This window comes from Abramis brama (genome assembly GCF_963993115.1).
Source record: "Abramis brama genome assembly, chromosome: 11".
NCBI lineage: Eukaryota > Metazoa > Chordata > Actinopteri > Cypriniformes > Leuciscidae > Abramis > Abramis brama.
Genome location: NC_139973.1, coordinates 8,821,253 through 8,838,383, shown reverse-complemented (window position 1 = coordinate 8,838,383; position 17,131 = coordinate 8,821,253). Strand labels below are relative to the sequence as shown.

At 38.1% G+C, this 17,131-nt stretch overlaps 1 protein-coding gene across 1 annotated transcript; it reads left to right on the top strand.

Annotated features, from left to right (window-relative positions):
• The first annotated feature begins 126 nt into the window (after positions 1 to 126).
• ppp4r2b (protein phosphatase 4, regulatory subunit 2b) lies at positions 127 to 8,363 on the top strand. The gene is made up of 9 exons (XM_084127851.1): positions 127 to 263; positions 1,284 to 1,365; positions 1,945 to 2,115; positions 2,401 to 2,494; positions 3,856 to 3,893; positions 4,007 to 4,081; positions 4,161 to 4,301; positions 6,276 to 6,592; positions 6,674 to 8,363. Exons 1-9 carry the CDS (start codon positions 143 to 145, stop codon positions 7,000 to 7,002), a joined length of 1,368 nt encoding a protein of 455 aa, XP_083983977.1. The 5' UTR covers positions 127 to 142; the 3' UTR covers positions 7,003 to 8,363.
• The last annotated feature ends 8,768 nt before the right edge of the window (positions 8,364 to 17,131 follow it).

Sequence of the window (17,131 nt, the reverse complement as noted above, 5' to 3'; positions counted from 1 at the left end):
TTTTTTTTTTTTTTTTTTACACATCCACAAAAACACAAAAATTATGTTTAGGTAGGCAGCTGACTGGATTTTGAGGCGCAGACAGCTGGGACTGATCTCTATACCACACCGGCAGTGACGTCGCAGTCGCCGCCATATTGAAATGTTTCCCCTGTCCTCTTCTTCACTGAGCTCAACAGCAGCCATCAGCTCACGATTTTCAGTTGGAGACAGGGACAACAACACAGACATGGAGATAGACACTCTTTTGGAAGCTCTTAAAGGTACCCGATTGTGTGTGTTGAGGTGGTCTGCGCGAGTTTAGAGAGGAGTTGTATGTGCTTATGAGCTTGTAATGTGAGTTAGCCCATGTTAGCATGGCCTGTGGCTAAATGGCTTTTACTGTTTTTCGAGGTCTGTTGTGTGTTACGAGTAGATGAACAGGTTACATCCTCCTGCTTTATGACTTCTGTAATATTTGCCTAAAAATGACGGGATAGTTAAGTAATACGTTAATAAACAAGACTATTTTTTGATTGAGATAACTAGTTAACGTTAGTGGTTTGGCATGATATAGAGCTGATTCAAGTATATTACACATCGGTTTATCCAGGGTTAAACTCCAAACTAGTGAATAATTTAATAATAAAGCCTGATTATTTATTATTTTCCTTTTATAACGTGATTTTTGGGGCATTTATAATAACTAAAGTTAACAAATAGTTTTGGTGATTAAATGGAATAGGCTAAAGTTCAGATTTATTGTACCTGTATGTATTATCTCTTATATAAGTGTCAGGAAAAGGATTTCATATTTTCTCATATTTGTAATGAAAGTTCAGGGCTGGGCTGGTTATAGTTATTCTCTTGAATGGTGTCATAAAATATCACACTTGGAACTTAAAACTGAACTAAAGACTAGAAACCAGATGTTCATAATTTTAATAAAAGCATGCATGCTATTCCAAGACTATTTTAGTTATTTTCTGAGTGCTAAATAGTTAATAGTTGTTGAAAAGAAAATGCTGTCTAAATTTGAAACTTGTTGATGACCTAAAACTAGAAACTGGTGCATTGTAGTTAACTATTATATTGGATATATAGCTAATTAAAACATGCACTCTTTTTCATTAAAACAGATATAGGGTGAGAACTAGAATGGACCAGCCTAACTAGATTTAGAATTGAAGGTATTACTAGATTGTGCAGTTAAATGCACTCCAGAACTAAGATGATCAGATTGTATCCATTACAGATATTCACATGAAATCGACAATGCAATCTTATTATTGTGTTTTCTGTAGATTTTGACAAGAAGGTGAAGAAAGAAGCATCTCCGCCGTTGGACCAGTTTTTGTGCCATATTGCGAAGACCGGGGAAACCCTGTAAGTACCTCCAGATATCTGTGCGTGATCTAAGAGGGGCACAGAAACCCCAACTACCTTTGTGTGACCTCTGTTTTAGTGGTTTGTTTAAAATCATCACTGCTTTTCTGGGTAACCCCACAAAGTGGTTTAGTATAACACCACAGCACTCTTGGTTTTGTTCCAAAACACACTGAACCTTGTCCTTATCGACTAGATCTGCTTTAGACGACCTGCCCTCGTTTCATGAAGTAATTGTGAGTCAGATGCATATCGAGAGATCAAATGTATCTATGTCTCTGAAATATCTGCTTGGGATTGTTGCATTGAGTCCTGTGATGAAATATTTTATGCATAATGACTTCTGAACTGTGTGGCTTTTTTTCAAACTACATAGCTGTGCTAGTTTCATGTCTCTCTTATCAGCCTTGTATTGTCTCACATAATTATATCTCACATATTTAATATTTTCAAATATGAACATTTCATGCTCATTATTTTGGTTGCTGGCCGTATAATAGAGAATCGGATCTTGTGCCTTACAAATTATAGTTGTCTGTGTGACTGAGTTACTTATGCTCCATATTGTCACCTCTCCAGGGTGTCCTGGTCTCAGTTTAAAAGCTATTTCATATTCAAACTGGAGAAAGTAATGGAGGATTTCCAAGCGTCGGCCCCAGAGCAACGAGGGCTTGCCAACCCAAACGTGGAGTCAATTCCATTCGAAGAAATGAAGGAGAGAATTCTTAAGATTGTCGATGGATACAACGGGTTAGTAATACTTTTAATTAATTGTATTGTGTGGTGCTAATGCTATCACCATTTTACTTTTAGAAAGGCACTGGGGTTTGTCCTTGTAATAAGTGTAAGCTGTTTTGGATAAAGAGCAAGCCTGTCTCTTTACCCCAGAGCAAGTGTGCCATCTTCTGGCTGTTGAATATAACCAAGCCTACATCATTCCTTGTTATTTGTGTGTCAGGATAGAGTGGAGAACGTTTGTTATGGAGATTTCACCAGCTAATTCAAATATTATTCAAATATTTTTTCTCTATCCAGGATCCCATTTACTATCCAGCGCTTGTGCGAGCTGCTTACGGAACCTAAGAGGAACTACACAGGAACAGAGAAGTTTCTCAGGGGGGTAGAGAAGGTCAGTGCGTGATGCATTATTCATTTTAAGAACTAATAAGGCTAATACAAATGGTGCACTTGTTACAAAATACATTTGTCTTGTCAAGTCACCTTTATTTATATAGCGCTTTTTACAATAGAAATTGTTTCAAAGCAGCTTTACAGTGATAACAGGAAAATGATGCAACAAAGTTTGTTTCGGCTATACAGTAGATCTAGAAGAAAATAGCGTCGTAGTCCAGCTTAAGTAAGTTCAGTGATGGTTCATTTCTTGTTGTAAAAAAGTTATTAATTTAGTTAAAATATATAGCCGCTCTGGAGAAAACGGTGATGTCATCGTCCAGCTCAGTTCAGTTCTCATTTAATGGTGTCAATGCAGGCAGATCAATAATATTGTTGAATATTAAGTGTCCCCAACTAAGCAAGCCAAAGGTGACAGTGGCAAGGAACCAAAACTCAGGTGACAGAATGGAGGAAAAAAAAAACTTGACAGAAACCAGGCTCAGTCGGGGGGGGGCAGTTCTCCTCTGGCCAACGAACAAACAGTGTATGATTATGATTCAGGCAGCATTACAGGGCAGAAGTCAGGTTGGATCAGAACATTCAGAATATTTATCCAGTTCCATCTGGTAGAAGATCGGAGTCATCACGTGTTGTGGAGACGGGTTTGTTGAGGATCAGTGCCACTGGCTGTCGTGTCGATGAGGACTTCACAGGGGAGAGTCTAGTTGACACAATCTCTGCTGACACTTCAGGGATGCGTTGTGGTCGTGTCTAGGTGCAGGTCCACCATCTAATCTGGATACGGCCCAGATCCAGCTGACTACATCATGCGTTGTGGTTATGTCTAGGCGCAGGTCCACCATCTGATCTGGATACAGCCTGGATCCGGCTGACTTTGAGGCTTCTTCTTCACCATGCTCTTATAGGGGTGACAGTCCCCGTATGTTCCCAGTATGTTTTCTTTGTATTTGCATTTTTATTGTAGTTTTGCTACTTTCCATCTGAAGTCAGATGTGGGATATTATCACATGCTATCTCTGACTTCCATAAAGGTACTCTGTTGATTTCATGGCCGCTTGCATTTGGTTTGCAGGTGTGCGATTATCGATATAGAAATGTTTACATTGCTTTACATACTTGTCTCTTCAATGTTTGCTAAATAGGTTTTATTATAATGTGATGGAGGAACTTTGACACATTGATGTGTTTTATGTGCTTAAAAGTGATTTGATTATCATTAAAAGGTGCACATCTTAAAGAAATACAAGCAAGAAGTTTAATTTTTTATTTATTTTCACCCAAGTAGGTTGTAAATATAGAATTTATGTTGCTTATGTTATGTGATATTGATTTTATTTTTCTCTCTCTCTTTGTCAGAATGTGATGGTGGTCAGTTGCATTTATCCTACATCTGAGTAAGTAATTACTGTTCAATATTAAAATCATAAAGCTGCTACATCTTAATTTGATCACCTGGATTATCTTTAATTACTGTAGACAAATGAAGAACTATTTTTGACCTTTGTAGGAAAAATGGCTGCAGTGGTGTCAACAGAATGAATGGAGTCATGTTGCCAGGGAACACATCTGCTTTTACAGAGAGGTTAGGAAAATTAGCTTAGGACCAGTCATTTAAAAAAGAAAAGGAGCTTACGGCAACTTGATTTTCCTGTATATTACAGGAAAGTGAATGGTCCAGGAACACCCAGACCATTAAACCGACAGAAACACTCCATGGCCAGTTCGCTGGCCACAAACGGCCTTCCGGACAGTACAGAAAACAAAGAGACGAACTCACCACAAGGACATAGCAAAACAGCCAGGTAGTCGAAGTTTGCCATCATATCTCATCTTTCATGATTTTGGGTGTGTAAAATGCTGATGGTTAAAGGACAACTCCGGTGAAAAATGAACCTAGGGGTAGGGCTGTAGTCAAGACCACCTTTGTCGAGTCCAAGACAAGTCCAAGACCAGGACTAGTCGAGTCCAAGTCAAGACCGAGTCCAAAGAGGTTCGAGTCCGAGTCAAGACCGAGTCCAAAAAGGTTTGAGTCCGAGTCCAGGACAGGAAAAAAAAAGTCTGCTAAAAAATATAGGCTAGCCTATAGAAATTAAATCATGATGTAATGATGAAATAATGAATAATTTTAATTTTATTTAAAATAATTGACTAATTCAAAGAACAAAAAAAAAATAATAATTATATAGCCTAGGCCTAACACATTCGTTTCGACTGTCTGATCAGCCTTACATTCTGTTCCTGTCAATCATACACGCGATGTCAACCAATTAAACTGCATGAGGGAAGACCGAGACAACTCACAGACACACACACACACACACACACACACAAGAGATGCGGATAAACCGCGGATCGGGCGGATGACGTGACGAAAAATAATATTTTAATTAAATTCGGGCGAGTGGCGGCTGAAGCAATCAAATGAAAAAAGTTTGCCACTAAGCAAACCTGCAAGTTATGAGCTGGGTTATTTTGTTTCGATATTAGCTATATTTTAAAACAGCCAGTCATTGCGCCTACCACTCATGGAATAGGCAAAGAAAGAAAGGTAAGAAAAAAAGTCGGAAACCTTTGCCCATTAATTAGATGTGCAAGGCAAGCAGGCTAGTTTTCGGGGTGTTATGGACAATTAAAAATGTGAATATTCACGTTGCACTAGCGGTGGACTTTCAGCGAGTTTATTTAAACATTTATTTTTTAAAGAGCTGTTTGTGAGTGAAACGAGCCGGCTCACGAAAAATAACCGAAATACTTATTAGGTGGCCAGTGTTTCACTTTCCCTCCAATAATATATTGTTTTAATATCGCGGCGACATATGTGTGATTACTGGGAACATAATAAAGAAACCTGGACTCGGTCGAGACCAAAAGCCATATTTGGCAAGACCAGTGGCCGAGACCGAGACCATAGAAAAGCGGTCTCGAGTCCGGACTCGAGTCCAAGACCGGACTCGAGTACTACAGCCCTACCTAGGGGTAATTAACACATGGTTACCGAGTTGATCGTTCCCTGGGATGCGTTTTCATGAAAATTGGATGCAAAGAGTTTTATCTCTAAAAACAGATGATCTTATAACGCTAGTATATGGGGCACAGAGTAAGTAAAAGTAAATCGCTAGTTAATACCACTAACAAGGCTCAAAATAGCCTCACACTAACACGGTAGCATAATGAGGTTCCCTACATGCAAACCGAAGCATTGAGAACTTTGTAACTGTACAGACAGTTTAATAAGAAGATACTTTATAAAGACAGTACATTACGCGTTTACAGACAGGATCCATCTTGGAAAATAGTCTCGACTAATCGAGCCACGAACGCCGTGCTACGTTAGATTTCACAAACGTAATTCCTATCGACCAGCTCACTTGGCACGGCGTTCGTGGCTCGATTAGTGGCTCAATGCTTCGGTTTGCATGTAGGGACCCTCATTATGCTACCGTGTTAGTGTGAGGCTATTTTGAGCCTTGTTAGTGGTATTAACTAGCGATTTACTTTTACTTACTCTGTGCCCCATATACTAGCGTTATAAGATCATCTGTTTTTAAAGATAAAACTCTTTACATTCTATAATCATGAAAACGCATTCCAGGGAACAATCGACTCAGTAACCATGTGTTAATTACCCCTAGGTTAATTTTTCACCGGAGTTGTCCTTTAAATCAATGAACATGTTTACTTATCTCTCACATGATGAATAATTAAACGGCTTGAACTTCAGCAGCCCAAAATGTCCTTTACATTAGAGAAATACAGAATATATCTTTGTGTTTCAGTGATGCATCTGTATCAGGCATTGGTGGGCCTCTCAGCAGCTCTGTTAAAAACAAACACTTAGATGATGAGGAAGATGAAGGAATGGAGGAAGAGGAACATGAAGTAAAGAGACTCAAATTCAACGAGGATGGCAATGAAGAAGATGAGGATGAAGATGTAGACGAGCAGGTTGTCGAGAAACCCAGATCTACGTCGTCCAAAAGCTCCTCAGATAAGTCGGAGGATGCCGAATCACCGTCATCCATGTTGCAGGAGGGGAGTGAAGAAGAGGAGGAAAGTAAACCTCATGTTTCAGTTGAAGGCCCTGAGGACCAAGGTAGTGTAATCTGTTTCTCCACTTTTTGGGTTTTAACACGCTAAACAATGCTCTAATGTATTCTATTCTTTGCTAACGTAGAGCCTTCCAGCACACAGCCCGAGTGTCCCGCCGCAGATTCCAGAGAGTCTTTTACTGAGAGAGAGGTTCCTTGTGGCTCGGATGACTCTTCAGAAGAGCCCAGTGATATGGACCAATCAGAGCAGAGAGCCCCGGCGGGTGTGGCCTCTAGCCCTGAGGTGAGAGAAGGGGAGGAGCCAAGCGAGGAGGTCAGCAGCAGTAGCACTGATGAAAATGCCTCTGCACCCACATCCAGCAGCAGTAGCGTAGAGTCACCCACAGAGGGCGACTCCGGGTCAGGGGCCCTGGACTCAGAGAACGCAGAGGAGGAGCCTATGGAGCAGGACTGAAAGCCTGCAGACTACTGCCCTAAACAATAACTGCGTTCTTTTGTGGAGATTAAAACGGCACACACTTAAGTGGCCTTCCACAAAGGCCATCAGAAGCAACACCCAATCTACCACCATGCGCCTTTTGGTCGAGAGTCCACCTAACTTCTCCAACCTTCCCAAACGGACACTTTATGCAGATGTACATATGATTTTATTGCTAAAGTCAAGGTTTTAAACTCTCTTTTTTTTTTTTTTTTTTTTTTTACAGTTTCTTTCCTTTAGTTTCATCCATGTCATCGGTTTCTGCCAGTCTGTCAAAGCAGTTCAACTGAAGTTCTTTGGTGTCCAGTAATCACACTGTCAACTCTGACACCACTAAACGGCTAATTAAAAGAATATTCATGGATAAATACAAGTTAAAGTCTATTGACAAAGCTGTTGGGATTCTTTCAGTTACTACAGGAAATAATTCCGACTCATTGTTCAGTAATAAAAAGCAAAAGAGGATGTCGCTTGCCCATAGACTTCTATAATAAATGCGTTTCAGAGACAAAATATTTTGTTGTAAATGACAGCATGTCTCAGCTGTTGTTAAAGCTTAACTTGTATTTAACCATATTTTAGTCTTTGTTGAGGAGAAATTTAAACCGTATCCAGTCTTGTTTCTACGTTTAGGACACCTGCTAGGACGTGTCGTCTCTGCATTGGTGTATTAATATTTTAGTCACAGTGTCAAACATCAGGGCAGTGGAGTTTATCATCTTGCTCTCTCTGAAGAACCATAACTGGCTGCTTTTACAGTTATGTTCAAAGCAAATACAAGCCATAGCTATCTTTGTTCTGTTAAATGATTCAAGCCTAGCGTAACATCATTTCTTTCTGGTCCTTTGTGTGTAACTGACAGGATGTAAAATCTCTTTTCTCACACGCTACCACCTTCGCTTTTGTATTATTGTGCAGTCTGTGCTGCATTGAAAGTAAGTGGTTTATGTCAGGTACATTTACCTCTTGATTTAAACTGATTTCATGATTCAAGTTAATTTATACCAACATTTCAATCTCCTGTTTTATGAGAAGTTGTTTTTCATTTGTTGTTTTTGGCAGGTGGTTATTGACTGCTCCGACTAGCTCAATTACAATGTCATTTGTGACAGTCCAACCCTGAGTTGTCCCACCAACTTAACAGCTGGCTGCCGTTTTGCAGCTGTGCGATTTTTGATATTTAGAATTTTTAAATTTCTGTAAAGTAGTGTTTTGTAGAGCATTGTGTTCACTGCCTTTTGTGCATCCATGTATAATTTTCTTTGGTGTATTACTGAATGCGTGTGGTTTCAATACAGTATTCAGATGAAGCAATAAATGTTATTGTTTTAAATGTTTGTAAGACCTTTTAATTTCTTTGCCAACGTGTTCTCATGAACCTATTGCTTTGCTTTTTGGTCGGTAGGGGCTTGCTTACTGGTCCAAGACAAAAGAGCCCTCCAAGTGTTCATGATACTCTGGTCTCTAGATATGACTTGGGTCCTTCCTTCAATGTAAGTTTTGCCTGTTTTATGGACATCAAAAGATCATTGAGATAAATAACACAACTCTCCTCAACAAACCACACAATTTTATGCAGCCATGTTCACAGTTTGTGTTACGGGCAAGTTCTACAACAAAGTTTAATACTTGGTAAGCACCACAAACTAGTAGAGATGTTGTTCGTAGGCGGATTATCGTTACATAACGTCTCTTATTCTTTCATCCAGGTCTTTTCATAATCCTTAATCATGTTCCTCAAATGAATGCATGCTAATTCATTTTGCTGTTACTAAGCTCTTGCACAAATTTTTCTGCTTCATTTCCCAAACACAAGTTTCCTTTTCTTGTGTCACAGTCATATGCCTCTAACAGGCTCCTGCTGACTCAGAACAGAACTCACACTTACCTGTGCTCGTACTGACTGGATAATGTCAGAGGTCGTATGAGTATGTGCTACTGAAATTTACCCAGCCCTCTCGTAGGAAATAAAAAGTGGATTTTCTAAATCCTGCCGTGATGCGCAGTGAGAGGTTACGTTTAACTGACGTCTTTGAATGCCCGTCTCTTGGGAAATAACCCTGCACGCTGTGGGAATAGAAACAAGCCTTAAGTAAATGAATTGTAATTTGATCCATGAGACCAGGACCCAAGCTTATTAATAATGAAGTCGAGTGACTTTTAAGACATTTCCTGTGTTGTGTGTACTCGAGGAGATCAGCTAAAATATACTACTATTTCAAGCTCTAAAATATAACATTTTGTATATATAGTGGGTACGGAAAGTATTTATACCCCCGGTAAATATGATCAAAAATGGCTGTAAAAAATAAATCTTTCATTCAAAAAATTTGATCTTTCATTCAAAAAATTGGCAAAAATCTAACCTTTCATTGAAGTAAAAGAATTCAAATTGGGGGGGAAATCACATTATGAAATAAATGTTTTTCTCCAAAACACGTTGGCCACAATTATTCATACCCCTAGAATTTTTTATGAATAAAATATCTCTGAAGTATATTCCCATTAATATTTACCTTTTTCAGCACACCAGGGGGACTAGGAACATGAAATTGTCCAGCCATGACTTCTTGTTTCACAGGATTTTAAATATGAGGAAACACAAAGGCCAAATTCCCTTAATTATCCATCACAATGTGTAAAACCAAATAATACAGTTCTGATTTGCAGCAAAAGATTGTTGAGTGTCACAAAATAGAAAGTGACTGTAAGAAAATAGCTAAATAATTGAAAATACCCATTTTGACCATCAGGGCAATAATTAAGAAGTTAAATCAAGTAAAAATGTTACAAATCTGCCAGGAAGAGGACGTGTGTCTATATTATCTTAATGCACGGTGAGGAGGATGGTTTGAGTGGCCAAAGACTCTTCAAGGATCAAAGATGGAGAATTGCAGAGATTAGTTGAGTCTTAGTTGAGTCTAATGGGCCGTGGTTGTATCTTCCATCAGGACAACGATCCAAAACAAACATCAAAATCAACACAAAAATGTGTTAGGGAGCACAAAATGAAGCTTCTGCCATGACCGTCCCAGTTCCCATACCTGACCTGATGAGTGGAGTGAACTGAAGAGAAGAAGCACCAACATGGATCTGGGAATCTGAAGAATCTGGAGAGATTCTGTATGGAGGAATGGTCTCTGATCTCTTGTCAGACGTTCTCCAAACTCATCAGGCATTATAGGAGAAGACTCAGAGCTGTTATCTTGGCAAAAGGAGATTGCAAAAAGGTATTTACTAAAAGGGTGCGAATAATTGTGGCCAATGTGTTTTGGAGAAAAACATTTATTTCATAATGTGATTTCCCCCCCAATTTGAATTCTTTTACTTAAATGAAAGGTTAGAATTTTGCCAATTTTTTGAACGAAAGATCAAATATTTTGAATGAAAGATTTATTTTTTACAGCCATTTTTGATCATATTTACCTGGGGTGTGAATACTTTCCGTACCCACTGTAGGTGAAATCTGAATTATGGCTGTATGTCCAGGTCATTTTTAACCCAAAATCAAAAGAAAAATAGTTATTTAAATAAAAATGAAGCCTATTTTTCAGACCATACACTATTAAAATGGCATCGCTGTAAAATCCCCCTTTTGGAACCTTTATTTTTAAGTGTTTTTTTCTTATTGACATTTACCATAATGCATACCATATATTAAAAATGTATTTGTAACATTAAGAGCTGTACATCAGATACTTAAATGTGGGGGGTAAATTGTGCCTAACTGGATAAGCATCAGAAAAATAGGCTTCATTTTCTTGTAAGCAATATGTTTTCAATTTAAATATGTACTGGATATGTTCTTGTCAGGATTCATGAAATTATAGATTGAATTTGATATGACATGAAGTGATGGGTACCCTAAGCTGTATCATATTCTGTCATAGCAGCATATGACAATTAACATCAACCCTTGTGTGCTGACTCCCAGTCTCATTACTTGAGGATAAAGGGATAAGAGTTTAAACAACCTCAATAATGTCAGATTTGCATGAGAAAACAAAACGATATGCTAAACATGATCTAAAACACATTTGCTCATTTCTAGTAAGCTGATGCATTGACTCAGATAATGTGAGAATTATTGACTTTCTCTTGCACTCTTTTATTGTAATTGTTGGTCTGCCCCCATGTTATAACTCGAAATGAGATTTAATAACCTGTGAAGTGCCTGTTATTTACAAAGCTCAAGACAGATGCCAATCATAATGTTATTGTCAATGGGTGGCAGCTGATGCACAGTGATAGGATATTGGTGGCCAGACATTGGAGCTTGATTCTAAGCTTTCCTTACAATGCACCTTTGTAGAGCATAGGTGAAACAACAACATATGTGAAGTTTAACATTAAAAACAGTTGAACCCACTGCAAACCCGAATAATTTGGCAAAACTCAAATTTGAGGTAATCAGATACATACCTTTTTTTAAGTTAAGAAATTCAAAGTTTAAGAATTATATTTTGTACTCATACATTATAATTGCTCTTAACTTGTAATATTTGAGTAAGCGAATTCATACATTTAACTTAAAATTATCATGTAATCTCAACTTAAATATTTTTATTAGTGGAAACTTGGCTAGGTTTAACTAGCTAATTCAGTAAATGTTAACTTGCTAATTGGTAACACAATGCTTTAATACTCATCCAGCAATTGCTATGCTTTGCTAATGCTAAGGCAATATAGAATATTTAACATATATCTGTTCTCAAACCAAACTCATCACCATGATGCAACCCCTGAAAAAAAACCCATAACAGAAACTCTTTTAAATTATCATAGCAAAACATTAAACAGTACTAAATCTCCCACTTCACATTCATTTTAGCATTTACTCTCCCTTTAGAGCAGGGGTGCCCAATCCTGCTCCTGCCGATCGACTGTCCTGCACACTTCATCTCCAACCCTATCAAACACACCTGAAGCAACCAATTAAGGTCTTCAGGATCACTTGAAAATTAAAGGCAGGTGTGTTTGATTAGGGTTGGAGATGAACTGTGCAGGACAGTCGATCGGCAGGAGCAGGATTGGGCACCCCTGCTTTAGAGTGTCATGGCAAAGCATGCTGGGAAATAGGAATCCCAGCCCAGTTTCTGTTCAATTTAAGTTAGTCTAAATTAAAAGAAACAAGTTCATACAACTCAAAACAATGAAACAATTTAGATTACTTAAAATGTGTAAATTTTGTGAACTTGAAAGAAAAAGAAAGCTCTAAATACTCCTAAAAGTTAATTAGTTTCATTTAAGTTAACCCTACTGAAACCAATTGATTATTTTGAGCATTAGGGTTTACAGCCCTTAATAATTCACTCACTGGTGTCTTTGGTACTGAAGTAACCAAGGAGACCGTCTCTGATCCTTCTGCATAACCAATCCAGCCAAGTCATAATTTGCATTTCCCATGTGGGCTTCATAAGAGGCATGTCTAATTTTTTATCCCCAACAGAGGACATGTTAAAAGTGTCTGAGACTTAGAGAAGACAAAAAGTGTTCAAAAGTTCGAAACAGGTCATTGTGGTGAAGTGGTCCTGCACATCTCATATTCTAAAGCAGAAGCCATTATCCAGAAATGAGGACCAAAGAATAAATGCAAAATCATGAATGCATCGGGCTGTTAGTTGATGTCCACAGTTCTTTGAATTTAAAGTCCTTTATATTAAATATTTTCTTTCTTAATGCAGGTTTTTGGTCTAATTGTGAACAATTCCCAGTCATCTCAATGGGGAAAAAGTGTCCCAATCAACCTAACAAATGTAACATTTGTACAAAAGTACAAAAAGTACAAAAGTTACGTCACTTATCTATTAAATAAATGTCTAAATAATATGTAATTGAATATATATATATATATATATATATATATATATATATATATATATATATATATATATATATATATATATATATATATATATATATATAGCCTATATATATAGCCTATATATATTCAATTACATATTATTTAGACAAATTCAGCCTGGACTGCTATGCCTAATTCACGATCCAGTTAATTCAGGATAGATAAAATCAAGTGCCAATTGTTCTTTTTTCCCCCTCATCATATAGCCTGTTTCACTAAGAAATGTCAACTTCTGCATGTAAAACTGCACACAGCAATTCATGTTGACCTCAAAATCTGTATTTAAGAATGGAAGAACAAGAACATGATGTAAGCAAACAAGTTTGAAGAATTCTAAACCCATCCTGTATAATTTCATTCCAAAATGAAAAGTAGCTTATGTCCTTCATGCACATTATCGCATTTTGGATTGACTTGGATCGGATCAGACTGGAAGTTCACTGCTTGGTCACTGTTCTCATTGCTGTAAACCTTACCATGGTTCAAGCGAGGGTCAAGCCTCACCATGCACAATCTCTGTGTCATCCAATAGAGGGTAGTGTTTAGTCTCCCAGCCAGGCCTAACAGGTTTACCCCTCCCCAGAACGAGGAGACGGACTGACAGCCCCAGGGCTGTAGATATGGGATGCCATCGTCCTCTGTTCTGCTTCCCCTTTATCCTTCTCCCTGGCATGAAGTCTCGATGACTGCTCAAATGCTGTGGGCACCGTGTCCAATGCAACCGTCAGCTGAGACTCCCACGTGGCCATCAGCTTAAAGAGCTGTTTAAAGTATGTGAAAGCTGAAATGAGGGAGCAATTGCAAACTCTAAAAATTTAGTGACTTTTTGAACTTGGTTAAAGGATAAAGGGTGTGTAGCCAGACTTTAGACTAAGTAAAGTCTGTTCCACTTTCCAATTGATCCTGGACAAAAAACACCAATTAAATAGCAAGAGACGGTTTGAGCAGCATGCAAAGTGACCAGTCAAAGAATGGCCAGTTATATAGTAAATTTTTACATTACATTTAATCTTGATGAATGGGATTTTTTTAATGTGTGTCATATTCAACACATGAATGACAATTGGCAAAGGGCAGGCGGATAGTGGAGCGAAATGTGTTTGCGTATGGCAGTTCTAGTATTTATGCGAGACATTTTAACCTCTTGCTGAATATTCATTTGTTTGAGCAGCATCATTCTTTTTTATACCGTGTGGAGGGATGAGTTGTCAAATGCAGTTCCCCAACAAAGCTTGAAGTCTTGGAATTGCCAGACTGTTGAAGAGGTGTGATGGAAAAAATACACTGCTCAGGCAAATGTTATTTGAACTACCACTGACTTGTCAGACAGGCATTGACCATGACCGTTCTGACCTTCATATCCAAGGATGAGGCAGAGCCAATGGATGAGCTTTTGGTATCTAAAGATATATCATTAAATGGGAAAATAACTTACAAATCTTCCCACGTGTGCTATTTGCAATTTCTACTGAGACTTGAAATGAAGCTTGGCGAGAGAAATTACAAGAAAATTACTGCTTTCATATTGCAAAATGCATCCGACATCTGCTTTTTGCCATCTGTCTTCTCCACATAAACAGGTGAGGGAACATATTGAACACAGTCTGCCAAGCCCATTTTCTTGGCTCAACTCTTTACAGGGTAGTTACGAGATGGAATCGGTGGCAAAATGCCTGTCATGTAAAGTCCCCTGCCTATTATGCATGGTCCTACTGGATAAACCCTTACAAAAATGTATCATTGTAACCATAGTTTCTGGCTAAATAAATAAATGTTTCAGAATCTTTCTGTCATTATATTGTATCGATAATATGTTATACAGTTTTACAGTTATACCAGATAACTGTAGTGACTTATTTTGAGAGAATCTTGTTATCATGGTAAGTTACTTGCAGTACTTGTTAAATTTACAGGTGTAATCTCACACTTGGACTGAATTATTCTAAGGAACACTCCACTTTTTTTTGGAAATAAAAAAAAACTTCTAGATTCAAACAGTTAAGTTTTACCGTTTTCGAATCCATTCAGCCAATCTCCGGGTCTGCCGGTAGCACTTTTAGCATAGCTTAGCATAGATCATTGAATCTGATTAGATCGTTAGCATCTCTCTCAAAAAAAATGACCAAAGAGTTTTGATATTTTTCCTATCTAAAACTTGACTCTTCTGTAGTTACATCGTGTACTAAGACCGACGGAAAATGAAAAGTTGAGATTTTCTAGGCCAATATGGCTAGGAACTATACTCTCATTCCTGCGTAATAATCAGGGAACTTTGCTGCCGTACCATGGGTGCAGCAGGTGCAATGATATTACGCAATGATTTATACTTGTAGCACATTTTTTAGTTTATGAAAGTACACTTTGAAGTATACTCTCATTAAACTACTAGTTTCTAGTTTAGTAGTTTTATACTGCAAGTATACTTGTAAGTTTTGTTACGTGAACTTAACATCATAGTTTACTATTTATACATATTATTTTTTCACTTTATGTATATTACTATGTTCCTTTTTAGGTATTAATTTTTATACTTGATTTATACCTTTAAATGTACTCTTTTTCCTGTAGCATTTTTTTAAAAGTTGCCAGTCAGTGTTTTTGATCATATTCACAAAACTTTTATGGTCCCCAGAATAATTTGTTTAATGAATATCAGAACATGCAATATATCAAAAAATATCTTCTTCACCTTCACCTCTTTCAGAAGATGCGTAAAAGCGCATGTTTGCAATGAACAATTTGAACACATGTAGCTAATTGAAATAGCTCAACACAACAAATGTTCCAAGTGGTTTCCCCAAATTCAACTGAAAATGCAACTTTTAATGACTTAACCCCCTGAACAGCACAGATCTGCAAAACAGGTGTCGTCTCAAGCACACCTGGTGCAACTAATCAAGGGCTTAATTAGTTGCACCAGGTGTGCTTGAGCTATTATGAAATATCTGAACTGTCACGTTTGACTGCATGTTAGTCAAAATAATGGTCCAAAAAGTTAAGAGAAGATATCATTGCCCTTCACAAACAACGAACAGGATACAAAAAGATAGCGAAGGCACTAAATGTTCCTAGAGACGCTGTTGGAAGCATAGTTTGCAGTTTGAAAGTTAAAGGAACAGTGGTTACACTACCTGGATCGGGCATAAAAAGAAAGCAACCAGATTTCTAAGAAGGCAAGTTCAGAAAAACCCTTGAGTGACTGCAAAAGACCTGCAGCAAGACTTGGTGGCAACTGGCACTGAGGTTTCAGCTTGCATAGTAAGGCGCGTACTAAACACATGCCAGAACTCCAAGACGTACACCACTACTGACCCAAAAGCACAAGAAAAGTCGGCTCCAATTTGCTCAAAATCTTATAAATAAGCCACCGATGTTTTGGGATTCTGTTATGTGGAGCGATGAACTTCTCGGCCCTCTGGATCAGCGGTATGTCTGGAGGAAGAAGAATGAAGCATATGCTGAAAAGAACACTCTGCCTACAGTTAAGCATGTTGTGGCTCGGTGATGCTCTGGGGCTGCTTTACATCCTCTGGCACCGGAAAACTGCAGCATGTGGAAAGCAAGAAGGATTCATTGTAGTATCAGAAAATCCTAGGAGAAAGCGTCATGCCATCAGTGAGGAAGCTGAAGCTTAGGCGTCATTGGACCTTCCAATAGAACAATGATCCCAAACATACCTCAAATTCTACCAAGGCTTGGTTGCAGAATAAGTCCTGGAAGATTCTACAATGGCATCATAGTCACCTGGCTTAACCATAGAAGATCTCTGGTGGGATTTGAAGAATGCGGTAGCAGCATGCAAACCCAAGAATATTACTGAACTGGAGGCCATTGCTCATGAGGAATGAATGGCTATAAGATTCCTCAAAAACGCTGCCAGAAGCTGGTGTCTGGTTATACATCTCGTTTGCAGCAGGTCATAACAGCAAAAGGATGTTCTACTAAGTACTAAAGAAGGGGTTGAATAATTTTGAGACTGCAGAAGTTGCATTTTCAGTTGAATTTGGGGAAACCACTTGAAACATTTGTGTTGAGCTATTTCAATTACTTTTGTTTGATTTGATCAAACAGCTGAAATTGCCAACAAACCTGATTTACAATGGGGGTTGAATAATTCTGAGTACAACTGTAAGTCAAGTATACATAAGTGTAATTTTAAGTATATTTCTGAGAGGTATAAAAAGTAGACTGAAAGTATACTTTCCTATTTTAGTCTATAAGCAGGCTATAGGCTAATAGCAC